The sequence below is a fragment of the Leptonychotes weddellii genome, chromosome 4 (genome assembly GCF_054177405.1).
Source record: "Leptonychotes weddellii isolate Sample4059 chromosome 4, ASM5417740v2, whole genome shotgun sequence".
NCBI lineage: Eukaryota > Metazoa > Chordata > Mammalia > Carnivora > Phocidae > Leptonychotes > Leptonychotes weddellii.
In genome coordinates this window covers 87,628,840-87,641,078 of record NC_138372.1, presented here as the reverse complement: position 1 = coordinate 87,641,078, position 12,239 = coordinate 87,628,840, and the positions used below count along the sequence as shown (strand labels likewise).

The following is a 12,239-nucleotide window of genomic DNA, read 5'->3' as shown; positions in this document are numbered from 1 at the left end:
GACACAGCGAGAGAGGGAACACAAGCAGGGGGAGTGGGAGAGGGAGAAGGAGGCTTCCCGCGGAGCAGGGAGCCCGATGCGGGGCTCGATCCCAGGACCCTGGGATCATGACCTGAGCCGAAGGCAGACGCTTAACGACTGAGCCACCCAGGCGCCCTCATTAGCTTTCTTTTAGACCTTGGAAAGGGTGATTCTTAAGGGGTTTTGTTTCCTTTAAACTTGTTTTACAGATTTCAACTCATGTTACTTCGAGGAACACTTTATTCTCTAAATCAGGATCCCTTGTTCTCTTTCACACTGTCGTATTCATTCCATTCTGAGGACTTGTCACAGCTTATAATTAAATATTTGTTTAGATAATGTCTGCCTCTCCCTACTAGACTGTAAGCTTCCAGGGGCCAAGAGTGGGTCTGGTTTGCTATATCTGTGGTTAGGACAGTGTCTGACATGTAATATACAGTAAACTTTCATTCAATGAATGATACCGACTTTCCTATAATTCCTGTTTTTTATTTAAAGTTACATGAGTCTACTCTTCTACTTCAGTTTTTTCAAGTTAAATACTTTAATTTCTTCACACTTTTTCCGATTTATCTGGTTTTCAAGTCACTAATCATCTTAATTGTTTCCTTTGCGTGTGCTGCAGTTACAGACTTTTTAAAGCCCAGAGCAGAAGCTAATACTCCCGATATCATTTGTGCAATACGGAGTATTGTCTCCCTTAGTATATATAGAAAGTACAGGCATACCTTGGGAATATTGTGGTTTTTGGTTCCAGACCACCACAATAAAGCAAGTCAAATGAAGTTTTTTGGTTTCCCAGTGCATATAAAAGTTATGTTTGCACTGTACTGCATAATCTTTTAAGTGGGCAATAGCAGTATGTCTAAAGAAACAGTGCATATACCTTAATTTGAAAAAATACTTTATTGCTAAAAAATGCTAACTACGTGCTTTCGGCGAGTCAGTCTTTTTGCTGGTGGAGGGTCTTACCTCGATGTTGGTGGCTGCTGACTGATCAGGGTAGTGGTGGTTGCTGAAGGTTGGGTGGTTTTGACAGTTTCTTAAGACAGCAATGAAATTGACTCATTGACTCACAAACAGTATCTCTGTAGCATGTGATGCTGTTTGATAGCATTTTACCAACAATAGAACTTCTTTCAAAATTGGAGTTAGTCCTCTCACCCTGCTGTGGCTTTATCAACTAAGTTTATGTAATATTCTAAATCCTTTGTTGTCATTTCAACAGTCTTCACAGCATTTTCACCAAGAGTAGATTCCATCCCAAGAAACCACTTTTTTTGCTCATCCATCAGAAGCAGCAGCTCCTCACCTACTCAAGTGTTACAGTGAGATTGCAGCAATTCAGTCCCATCCTCAGGCTCCACTTCTAATTCTAGTTCACTTGCTGTTTCTACCACACCTGCAGTTACTGTCTCCACTGAAGTCTCGAACCCCTCAAAGTCATTCATGAGGGTTGGATTCAACTTCTTCCAAACTCCTGTTAATATTGATATTTTGACCTCTTCCTGTGAATCACAAATGTTCTTTTTTTTTTTTAAAGATTTCATCCATTTATTTGAGAGAGAGAATGAGAGAGAGAGAGAGAGCATGAGAGGGGGGAGGGTCAGAGGGAGAAGCAGACTCCCCGCCGAGCAGGGAGCCCGATGCGGGACTCGATCCCGGGACTCCAGGATCATGACCTGAGCCAAAGGCAGTGGCCCAACCAACTGAGCCACCCAGGCGCCCGAATCACAAATGTTCTTAATGGCATCTAGGAATGATGAATCCTTTCCAGAAGGTTTTCCATTTACTTTGCCCAGACGCATCAGAGGAATCACTATTTGTGGCAGCTATATAGCCTTTTAAATAAAGACTTAACAATTGAAATGACTCCTTGATCCCTGGGCTGCAGAATAGATATTGTGTTGGCAGGCATGAAAATAATACTAATCTCATCGTACATCTCCATTAGAGCCCTTGGGTAACCAGGTGCATTGTCAGCAGTAATATTTTGAAAGGAATCTTTTTTTCTGAGCAGTAGGTCTCAGTGGGCTTAAAATATTCAGTAAACCATGTTGTGTAAGCAGATGTGCTGTCATCCAGGCTTTGTTGTTCCATTTACAGAGCACAGGCAGAAGAGATTTTGCATAGTTCTGAAGGGCCCTAGGATTCTTGGAATGGTAAATGAACATTGGTTTCAACTAACAGTCACCAGCTACATTATTCTTTGATAAGAGAGTCAGCCTGTCCCTTAAAGCTTTGAAGCCAGGCACTGACTTCTGTAGCTATGAAAGTCCTAGATGGCATCTTCTTTCAATATACGACTATTTTGACTGCGTTGAAAATCTTTTGTTTAGTGGAGCCACCTTCATTATTGATCTGAGCTAGATCTTCTGGATAACTTGCTGCACCTTCTACATCAGCACTGGCTGCTTCACCTTGCACTTTTCTGTTATGGATATGGCTTCTTTCCTTAAATCCCATGAACCAACCTCTGTTAGCTTCAGACTTTTCCTTCTGCAGCTTCCCCACCTCTCTCAGCCTTCAGAGAATTGGTAAGAGTTGGGCCTTGCTCTGAATTAGACTTTGGCTTATAGGAATGTTGTGGCTGGTTTGATCTATCTAGACCACTAAAACTTTCTTCATATCAGCAATAAAGCTCTTTCTTATCATTTGTGTGTTTCATGTGTGATGGCACTTTTAATTACCTTCAAGAAATTTTCCTTTATTCACAAGTTGGCTCTTTGGTGCAAGAGGCCTAGTTTTTGACCTGTCTTGGCTTTTGACATGCCTTCCTCAATAAGCTTAAATCATTTCTAGCTTTTGATTTAAAATGAGAGACATGTGACTCCTCCTTTCACTTAAACAGAGACCATTGTAGGGTTCTTAACCGGCCTAATTTCAGTTTTGTTGTGTCTCAGGGAATAGGGCCTGAGGAGGAGGGAGAGAGATGGGGGGACGGCCAGTCAGTAAAGCGGTCGCTGTCTTATTTGGGTACAGTTCATGGTGTCCCAAAACAATTGCAGTAGTAACATCAAAGAGCACTGATCATCATAACAAATATAATAATGAAAAATTTTGAAATACTGTGAGAATTACCAAAATGTGACAAAGAGAGAAGAGCAAATGTTGTTAGAAAAATGGTGCTGATAGACTTACTCTTGGCAGGGTTGCCTCAAACCTTCGATTTGTAAAAAATGCAGCTACTGGTGAAGCATAATATCTGTGAAATGCAATAAAGTGAAGTGCAATAAAATGATGTGTGCCAGTATACAAGATAACAAGCCATAGGCTAAACCACCATAACAAAGAGATGTCACATACAGTTGCTAGGACAAAATAAAAGTTTCTCTCTTGAGTAACAAGTCCGGAGGTTAAGCCGCTCTGTTCTGTTCCATTATGTCATCCAGGATTCTCCTTTCCTTTTATCTTTTAAGTTTTGCCAGTCCCTCTGGTGGTGGTGTCTGTGTATTTGAACCTGGCTCTTAAGAGACTGAAAGAGGAAGTGGAGAGCAAGCAGCTTACTTATAAAGGCATGCTTTGGAAATTGCATATGTAACTTATACTAACATCTCATTGGCCAGAACTTAGTTCCAGACCACACTTGGCTGCCAAGGAGCCTCGCTTATTGGCTATATGCCCAGGAAGTTCTGTTTCTAAAAAGAAGGGTAGAATTAGTAGTTTGCTTGTTTGGCACTGGTGTCACACAGTTGGTACATGTTGAATTTCTGGTCATAAATGCTATCCATCTTCTAACTTGTGCTGTTAATTATTTAAATGCATTACGAACAGTAGCATTTATGAATGTTTTTTACACAGGTGATACATAGATACTGTTAATCGGCTTTGCTCTTAGTACTGTTTTTTTTGGGGCACAGTTTAATGTCTGATTATTTCATTCTTTCTAGACGCAGGATAAGTTATAAATTTATAATATATTTTTTAAATAAAAAATAATTCAACAGTTTCCTCTTTTTAGGTTAACTTTCTCTTTCCAAATAGGAAAGGATGCTTTATATTTATTCATGTCACATATTAATTATCCCAGGTGTTTGCATTTTAAGTTGTCTTCAGGCTCAGTGCTATCGATTAAATTATTGCTAACTGTTTAAATTAGGTAACTTCAAGCTATGTGATATAAAAATATTCTGTCTTTGTAAAATTTAAAGTAGTTTGAATTCCTTCAAATTAATGATGCGGTAAGAGTTGCATAATCTCAAAGCTAGCAAAAGTGGCATGTGGCAGTGTCCCTTTTCAGGATTAGTCTTGAGTTCTGTAAGCTTTAAATTGTGATGTGTCTCTAGGATAGTTCTCATATAAAATGCTACTATTCTGTATTTTTGAAAGTTTGTCTTGGTAAAGGAACTTCTGATAATTGGGAATAGTTGGGGGGAGTGTTGTGGGGGGACTGATATTTATTATCTCTGAAAGCATGCCATTCTCAGAACTGGTATTGAAGGTTAATTAATCTGCTTTAGTTGTTTTAGGGTGCTTGGCCTAGAAAGGTTAGAATAATGCTTAGAAAAGCTTTCCTAAGTAGAAAAGCTTTCCTTATCTTTGTATCCCATGATCATTATCTTTCCTGCTGTCCCCCCCGGCTTTTCATAGCATGATGATCATACAAATGAATGGAAGGTAACTCATAAAAATATATGCAAGGTGACTTTTGTCCTGGGTGGTTGCTGTTTAATGATCCTATAAGGTGATCTTGGGAAAGATACGTAAGGAAGTAAGAAATCCCTGATTTTTTCTTTGTGTATTGTGTGTGAATAGGGGTGCCTATTAAATAGTCTACGAAAAAAAAAGTGGGTTCTGAAAATGCTGCTAGAGAACTAATAGTAAAAAACTGTGTAAGAAATACTAGATTGTCATTTATGCCTTATTGAGGCAAAATAGGTGGTATTTAAAACAACAATTAAATCTTTTTTTTAAGATTTATTATTTTATTTATTTATTTATTAAGTTTTTTGTTTTTTTTTTTAAATATTTTATTTATTTATTTGAGACAGAGTGAGAAAGAGAGAGAGCACAAGACGGGGGAGCAGGAGAGGGAGAAGCAGACTCCCTGCTGAGCAGGGAGCCCGATGCGGGACTCAATCCCGGGACTCCAGGATCATGACCTGAGCCGAAGGCAGTCGCTTAACCAACTGAGCCACCCAGGCGCCCTATTTATTTATTTGACAGAGACACAGCAAGAGAGGGAACACAAGCAGAGGGAGTGGGAGAGGGAGAAGCAGGCTTCCCGCCGAGTAGGGAGCCTGATGCAGGGCTTGATCCTAGGACCCTGAGATCATGACCTGAGCTGAAGGCAGACGCCTAACAGCTGAGCCACCCAGGCGCCCCTAAGATTTATTATTTTAGAGACAGAGTGCGCATGTGATGGGGACAGAGAGAGAGGGAGAGAGAGCATCTCAAGCAGATTCTCCACTGAGTATGGAGCCTGACTCTGAGATCATGACCTGAGCTGAAATCAAGAGTTGGTCGCTTAACCTCCTGAGCCACCCAGGCACCCCTATATTAGGCTTTTCAATCTAATCCGCACCTTACCTAAGGTAGAGAATGCTTGGTTACTGATCCAAGGTGGAAATTCTGGTTAGAATTAAGCATTTTTAGTCTAGTCTTCTGTATGCACAGATCTGTCTTTATTCTTGAGAACATTAATTTTAAATCAGAAGTGGGAAGGGTGCCTGGGTGGCTCAGGGTCTGCCTTTCAGCTCAGGTCATGATCTGGAGTCCCAGGATGGAGTCCCACATCGGGCTCCCTGCTCAGCAGGGAGCCTGCTTCTCCCTCTGCCCCTTACCCCACTCATGCTCTCTCACTCTCTCTCTCTCTCAAATAAAAATCTTAAAAAAAAAAACTGGAGGTGGGAATATAAGAAAATACAAGAAGTGACTTAGAAGAAGAATATCAGATTGTGTCAAATCAATTGGTAGACTCCATTTTTTTGTTTGTTTGTTTTTTTAATTTTTTATTTAAATTCCAGTTAGCATACAGTGTAATATTAGTTTCAGGTCTGCTAGTAGATTCCATTTGAATGCTAGGATTCTCTGGGCTACAGATTGGTATAAAATATGCCTTAAGTTCACTAGAGAGTTGATAGAAAGAAAATGTCTGTGTGCTTGCAAGTAACATTAGATTTCAGAAAAGGAAAAGATCATGAAGGGTGATCAGGAAGGCTTCCAGAAGAAAAGTCTTGAACTGATCTTTGAAAGATAAGATTTGGATTGACAGAAGAGGACATTTCAAGTAGGGCAGATTTAAGAGAAAAATCATTGCAAGTAGAAGTAAGTTTGGCATAAATTGGGTAGATAAAAAGATCAGTTTGCCTGGGGTAGAGGATCTTATATGCAAGTAACTGGGAAGGAGATTGGGATTGCCAGCAGTCTAGTCTGGTATCTGGCCTGATGTGAAGGTTTTCACTAGGGAGTACAAAATGGATATGGAAGATTAATCTGACCATGGTTTTTTTTTTTTTTCCTCCTTTTCTCTGCCCTGCCAGTTTTACTGTTTATTTACTGATTTTTTTGTCCTAAATGAAGATCACTTTGTTGTTGTTGTTGTTATTATTTTTAGTGTTTACAAAGTACAAAAATCATCATTCTCAGAGAAGTTTAAGTATATCTTAATGTCTTCAGTGTTTCTTTGAGATTTTGGGGTCATAGATTAACTTGCTCTTTGAAATTTCTGTTTGTGGCACTTATCACGTTAATGTGTTTGTCAGAGTGCTAGGGCAACTTTCTGTAACTGTGGACTTTATACAAGGTACTGACCGTTGAGTTCTTACTATGTAGAAGAAATAGCAACAATGGAAACAATATTTTAATTCTTTAATTATATTATAGTGTACTTCAGTCCTTTCTCCCTCCTCTTCCGTTTTATCTCAGGTCAACAGGACATACTGCTGTGGCACCTACCGAGCAGGTCCCATGCGGCAGATAAGTCTTGTTGGAGCAGTAGATGAAGAAGTTGGTGATTATTTCCCAGAGTTCCTTGATATGTTAGAAGAATCACCATTTCTGAAAGTGAGTGTTAATTCCAATTATTAAAGTTCTGATCATTACTTTAGTGGACACTTTCTATTAAAAAGTATTAATATTAAATTAATCTTGTCTATTAAAATTAAATTTTATCCAGTGTTTTGAATAGAAATGTTTAGAAAATTATTGGTTCAGAATAACAGAAATAACAGAAAATTATTGGTTCAGAATTTTACATATAACTCTCTAATACAGCATTTATTTCTTCATATGCATATACAAAATAAACTTCCTAGAGCTTTCTTTTGGTTTGGGGTAGTAGAGAGGTTAACTTGTAAATAGACAAAAAAAATTTTTTTTTCATGTGACTCATTCATCTGATTTCTAGATGACTTTGCCCTGGGGTACGCTTTCCAGCCTCCGACTCCAGTGTAGGTCCCAGAGTGATGATGGGCCGATCATGTGGGTAAGGCCAGGAGAGCAGATGATCCCTACAGCAGATATGCCAAAGTCACCCTTCAAAAGACGACGGTAAACATTTATTTTTCCCAAATAAGGAAAAGCACTTTTTAAAAGTTTGGTTGCTTATAAAAATGATTGAGACCTGAGCGCAGTTTGAAAACTATTTGTCTAGATTATTTGAAGAGCTATCTTAAGTAAATCTTCAGTGGTCAGTTTCTTAAGGGTCCAGTCTACTCATTACAGAGTCATCAGAGTGAGGCATCCTTCTAAAAAAACAAATTTAATTTTTTCCTGATTTCTTAAAACCTGGGTCCTAACTGCCTGCAAGATTAAAGTCTAAACTCCTTTGTGTGGTTACAAGGATCTTTCATAATCTGGCCCCAACAGTACCTCCAGCTGGATCTGTTTCTGGTCTGTGCCAGCCACGCAGAGGTCAGTTTTCAAACTGTGATCTTTCACAGCTCTGTGCTTTTGCATGGTTCTTTTTACTTAGAATGGCATCCCCTCCCCCATCTTCCTTTCTACCTGACAAACTCTTAATAAATTTTCAAAAAAATAAACTTGGATGCCACTTCCTTTGTGAAGCTTTTCTTTGTTCCCATAGACAATTAATTTATTCCCTTCTCTGTGTTCACACATCATTCTGTTCATTAATGACCTGTTTACATGTTTTTGTTTTTTACTAAATTTTGAGTTCTCAGGACAGTGACTGTGTTTTATTCTCAGTCTTCATGACCCACATAGACAGGTGATTAGTAGTGTTTGCTGAATGAAACCGATAATGTATATCTCCTATAGTAATTCATATTGGGCCAACATATTCTGTGTTTCAGACACTTAAAACGAATGTAGATTAATTTATTCTGGTACTCTGAAAAAAATCTCATTTTAATAAGAGTGAAAATGATTTATATTTGCTTAGACTATGGAAGTTACCCCAAATAAGTATCCAGAAGTGAGTTTATTTATTTTAAAAAGATTTTATTTATTTATTAGAGAGAGCAAGAGAAAGCATGAGCAGGGGGAGGGGAGAGGGAGAGCGAGAAGCAAACTCTCCACTGAGGAAGGAGCCCTAGGTGGGGCTTGATCCCAGGACCCTTAGCTTAACCGACTGAGCTACCCAGGCGCCTCCAGAAAGGAGTTTTAATGGACTAGTCTAGACCTTACCTTAAAGCTTATAGGGGAATGATGCTAAAGCTAAATTTGGAATAACCTTAGGTACTTGAGATACTGCATGAAAATACTTTGTAAAAAACTATATATGAATGCAAGGTGATGGCATGGTAGAACCTGGCAGTAAACTACTTCTGCACACTGCTTAGACCACGGCAGTTTTTGTATATCATGATGATGAGTCTGGAAATCCTAAATTCTTAAGTACTGTATACATTTTTTTGTTCTATAATTTTTCCAAAAAGGAAATGACCATTGTTTGTTTCCTGATTGTTACAAACTTTTAGAAAAATCAGGTAATAGAAAAAAGTAAAAAGAAGGCAAAAAATACCCATAATCCCACCTATTTAGGCATATTAACCTTTCAAATTTCAGTCTGTATTATACTCCTAAACTTTGTACACAAATGAACTCATTCTTTACATGATGTTTACTTTAAAACTTGGGGTTTTTTTTTAACCCCTTAAATTTTAATGTGTTATATTAAGATGCAGCTATATCATAATTTCTGAATGACTGTGTTCTCACTGAATGGTTGTATCAAGATTTACTTAACCAGTTCTTTTTTAGTGTAAGTTGCTTCCAGTTTTTCAATGTAAACAGGACTTCGACAAACATGACAGTGGTATGCTGGAGCCAGGCTCTCAGGGCCATTATTAGCCTCCCAATGCCACATTGAATGTGGTCACATTAGTTGCTTGAAATTGGCCATGTTGGGAGTATTTATACCACAGAAATAAGCAGATCAGCTACAATCAGCTATCTTCCCCTGAAGCCGGTTGTTAGGAATGTTTAACACATCACTGATTGTGGGTAGCTGGCTGGCTGGCTGGTTGGTAGGTAGGTGGATATATGTATCTTTGTGCATATGCATGTTTATTGTCTTAGTAGAAATTTTAAAGGTGCAGAGTATATACACATTTCTAACTTGATCCAGGACTGTACCAGTTTATACTCCCACCCAAATAGTTAAGACAGTACCCTTTTCTCATACCCTCCATTAACTTTTTTTTTTAAACTTTGTTGATCTGATTGGACAGAGATGTCTCATTTTGATTAGTTCTTCTTTGAGGGGTTTGTATTTCTTCTTTTGTGATTCCCTTTTCATTTTATCCATATGTTTACTAGGCTGTTTTTCATTTAAAATTTCTCTTTTTTTAGGACTATTAACTTTTTTTTATTTTGCAAATTTTCCTGCTCATTTTTTTTCTTTCAGCTTCAGTTTTTTCTTTACTCACAGTTTTGGTTTTTTGTTTTTTTTTCTTCTCAGTTTATTTTTCTTTACACACAAATCTATCTTTTCCTCTGAGGTTTCTCTCCTAGTGGCTGACTTAGGAACGCCCTTCTCTCATTGAGTATTATAAAATATTCATCTACATTTTATCCTAGTACTTTTGTGATTTCAGTATTTACATGTTTTACTTACCTGGTATTGATTTCAGGACAGAGGCAGGCATTCATCATTTTTTCCAAGTAGTTAGGCAGCTGTACCAACATCATTTACTTAATGTATTTTTTCTCCACTAATCTGAGGGGCTGTCAAATTTTATTTTTATTGGGGTTAAATACTCTTGAGTGAGGCATTCAAAAGCACTTTGAATTAGAGTGAGTAAATCAGAACTTAAACATTAATGTCATCTTTTTGTGTTAATGAGAACTCTGTATTGCTGAAAATGGTGGAATCAATGTGAGAAGCTGGTTATCAAGGGCACTGCTAATGAAGATGATCTTTGAATTTATGTACTTCAGAGTTAAATACATGCACAGGGTTTTAAAAAATCAAATGGTACAGTAGGGTTTGTAATGAAAAATCCTACCCACCTTTCCCTCCTTTTTACCAGAGACAAAAGACCATTTCTGTTTTTTAATGCCTTTTGTTTGAGGACTGTGGCAGGAAACTTGTCAGTTTCTTGGGATGATAGATAGGGACTCCTTCCTGTTCTCCAGTTAAATGACCCTTTCTTTACCCTCTTGTTCGCCCTTTCAGCTTTTTGCCAGCTTTGCTTATACACTGTTGAGGTTAATTCATATTCTGCTTTAAAATTAGGTTTTATATGCTTTGTCAATAGGTCTGTTCTACAATTTGAAAGTCAGTAAATGGCATTTATAATATTATGGGAAGGTAAGTTTACTGCAGAGCTAACCAGTGGGCTAAGAATTTGTATCCTAAAGTTCCAATGTTATGTTAATGTTCAAAGGGATAATATACAAAAGGATCATTCTTTCCTATATTTCACCTAGATGTTGAAAATCATGCACATTTTAATTAGTTTCATGTTTGGATTGTGCTGTTTTTTTTGTTTTAAGAAAATTGTTCTATTTTCCCTGCAGTTTCTGATTTACCCCTCTTTTGAAGGGGGACATACACTTTTCTTGACCATATCCCTAATAGTTTGTATTCTTTTTTGCTCCAAATACATTTCTTTCTTCTAGAATCATACTTTCTACCCTATGACTATGACTTTAGCTTTTTTAATTCGTCTTTTTTTTTTTTTTTGAGAATATTGATAGTTACCTTGGATTCTGTGCTTTTATCAGATCCTCAAGAATCCAGAACTTTAATCATACTGTCTACTAACACATCATTTTTTTTACCTGGAAATCTTTTGGAGCTCTGTGTTCTCTTCAGTGTGAAAAGCTTTACTTCACAGTTACCAACCTAGGACTTCCCACTTAATGCATTTTTACATTAACCTACAGTTGTCTTCTTCCTAGGCTTATTTCCTTCTCTTGCTTTAGCACATTCTCAGGTAATATTCTAACAAAAGGAAGGTATTCTGAATCATTATATGTCTGAAAAATTTTTTCTCATTAAATAGGATTGATAGTTTAGCTGGATTCCAGAGGATATATTTTCCCTAAATACTTTTAGCATTGCTCCAGTGTCTTCTGGTATGTAATATTGTTTATGAGATGTCTTAATGCCAGTTTAATTTTGGGGGTTTTTTGTAGGTAATCTTTTTTCTTTTCCTCTCTGAAAGCTTAATTTCACAATGATGATTTGGGTCTTTCATTCTTTTTTTTTTTTAAATTTTTTTGACAGAGAGAGACACGGCAAGAGAGGGAACACAAGCAGGGGGAGTGGGAGAGGGAGAAGCAGGCTTCCCGCTGAGCAGGGAGCCCGATGTGGGGCTCGATCCCAGGACCCTGGGATCATGACCTGAGCTGAAGGCAGACGCTTAATGACTGAGCCACCTAGGCGCCCCTGGGTCTTTCATTCTTATTCTTATATTTAATCTTTTTTGTTGTTTGGTAGGTCCCTTAAATTTTAAAGATTCGTGTCTCCTTTTCTGGGAGTTTTTCTTGCTTAATTTCTTTGGTAATCTCTTCATTTTCGTTGTTATTTCTTTCTGAAACCACTGTTGGTTGAGTAATAGATCTCTCATTTTGATTATTCTCATATTTCCTATTATCTTTTTGCTTTTGATTTTGGGACATTCACTTGATTTTTGTCTTTTAACCTTTCTTTTGAATTCTTACATTTCAGCATTGTTTATTTTGGTCTTTGTCAGGCTGCTACAGGCTGTCTTCACATAGTTGGTGATTTGTGGTTGACACATTCATATTTAGAAATAAAGCATTGGGCTTACTGAGTGTTCTATATATATTTTATATTTTAGTGA

At 37.7% G+C, this 12,239-nt stretch overlaps 1 protein-coding gene across 1 annotated transcript in view; it reads left to right on the top strand.

Annotated features, from left to right (window-relative positions):
* RSBN1 (round spermatid basic protein 1) overlaps positions 1-12,239 on the top strand; it is a 47,152-nt gene that overhangs the window by 26,175 nt on the left and 8,738 nt on the right. Inside the window, exons 3-4 of the mRNA XM_006728468.2 lie at positions 6,889-7,026; positions 7,370-7,512. Of these exons, the coding sequence (XP_006728531.1) occupies positions 6,889-7,026; positions 7,370-7,512 (281 nt within the window). The remainder of the gene's footprint in view (positions 1-6,888; positions 7,027-7,369; positions 7,513-12,239) is intronic.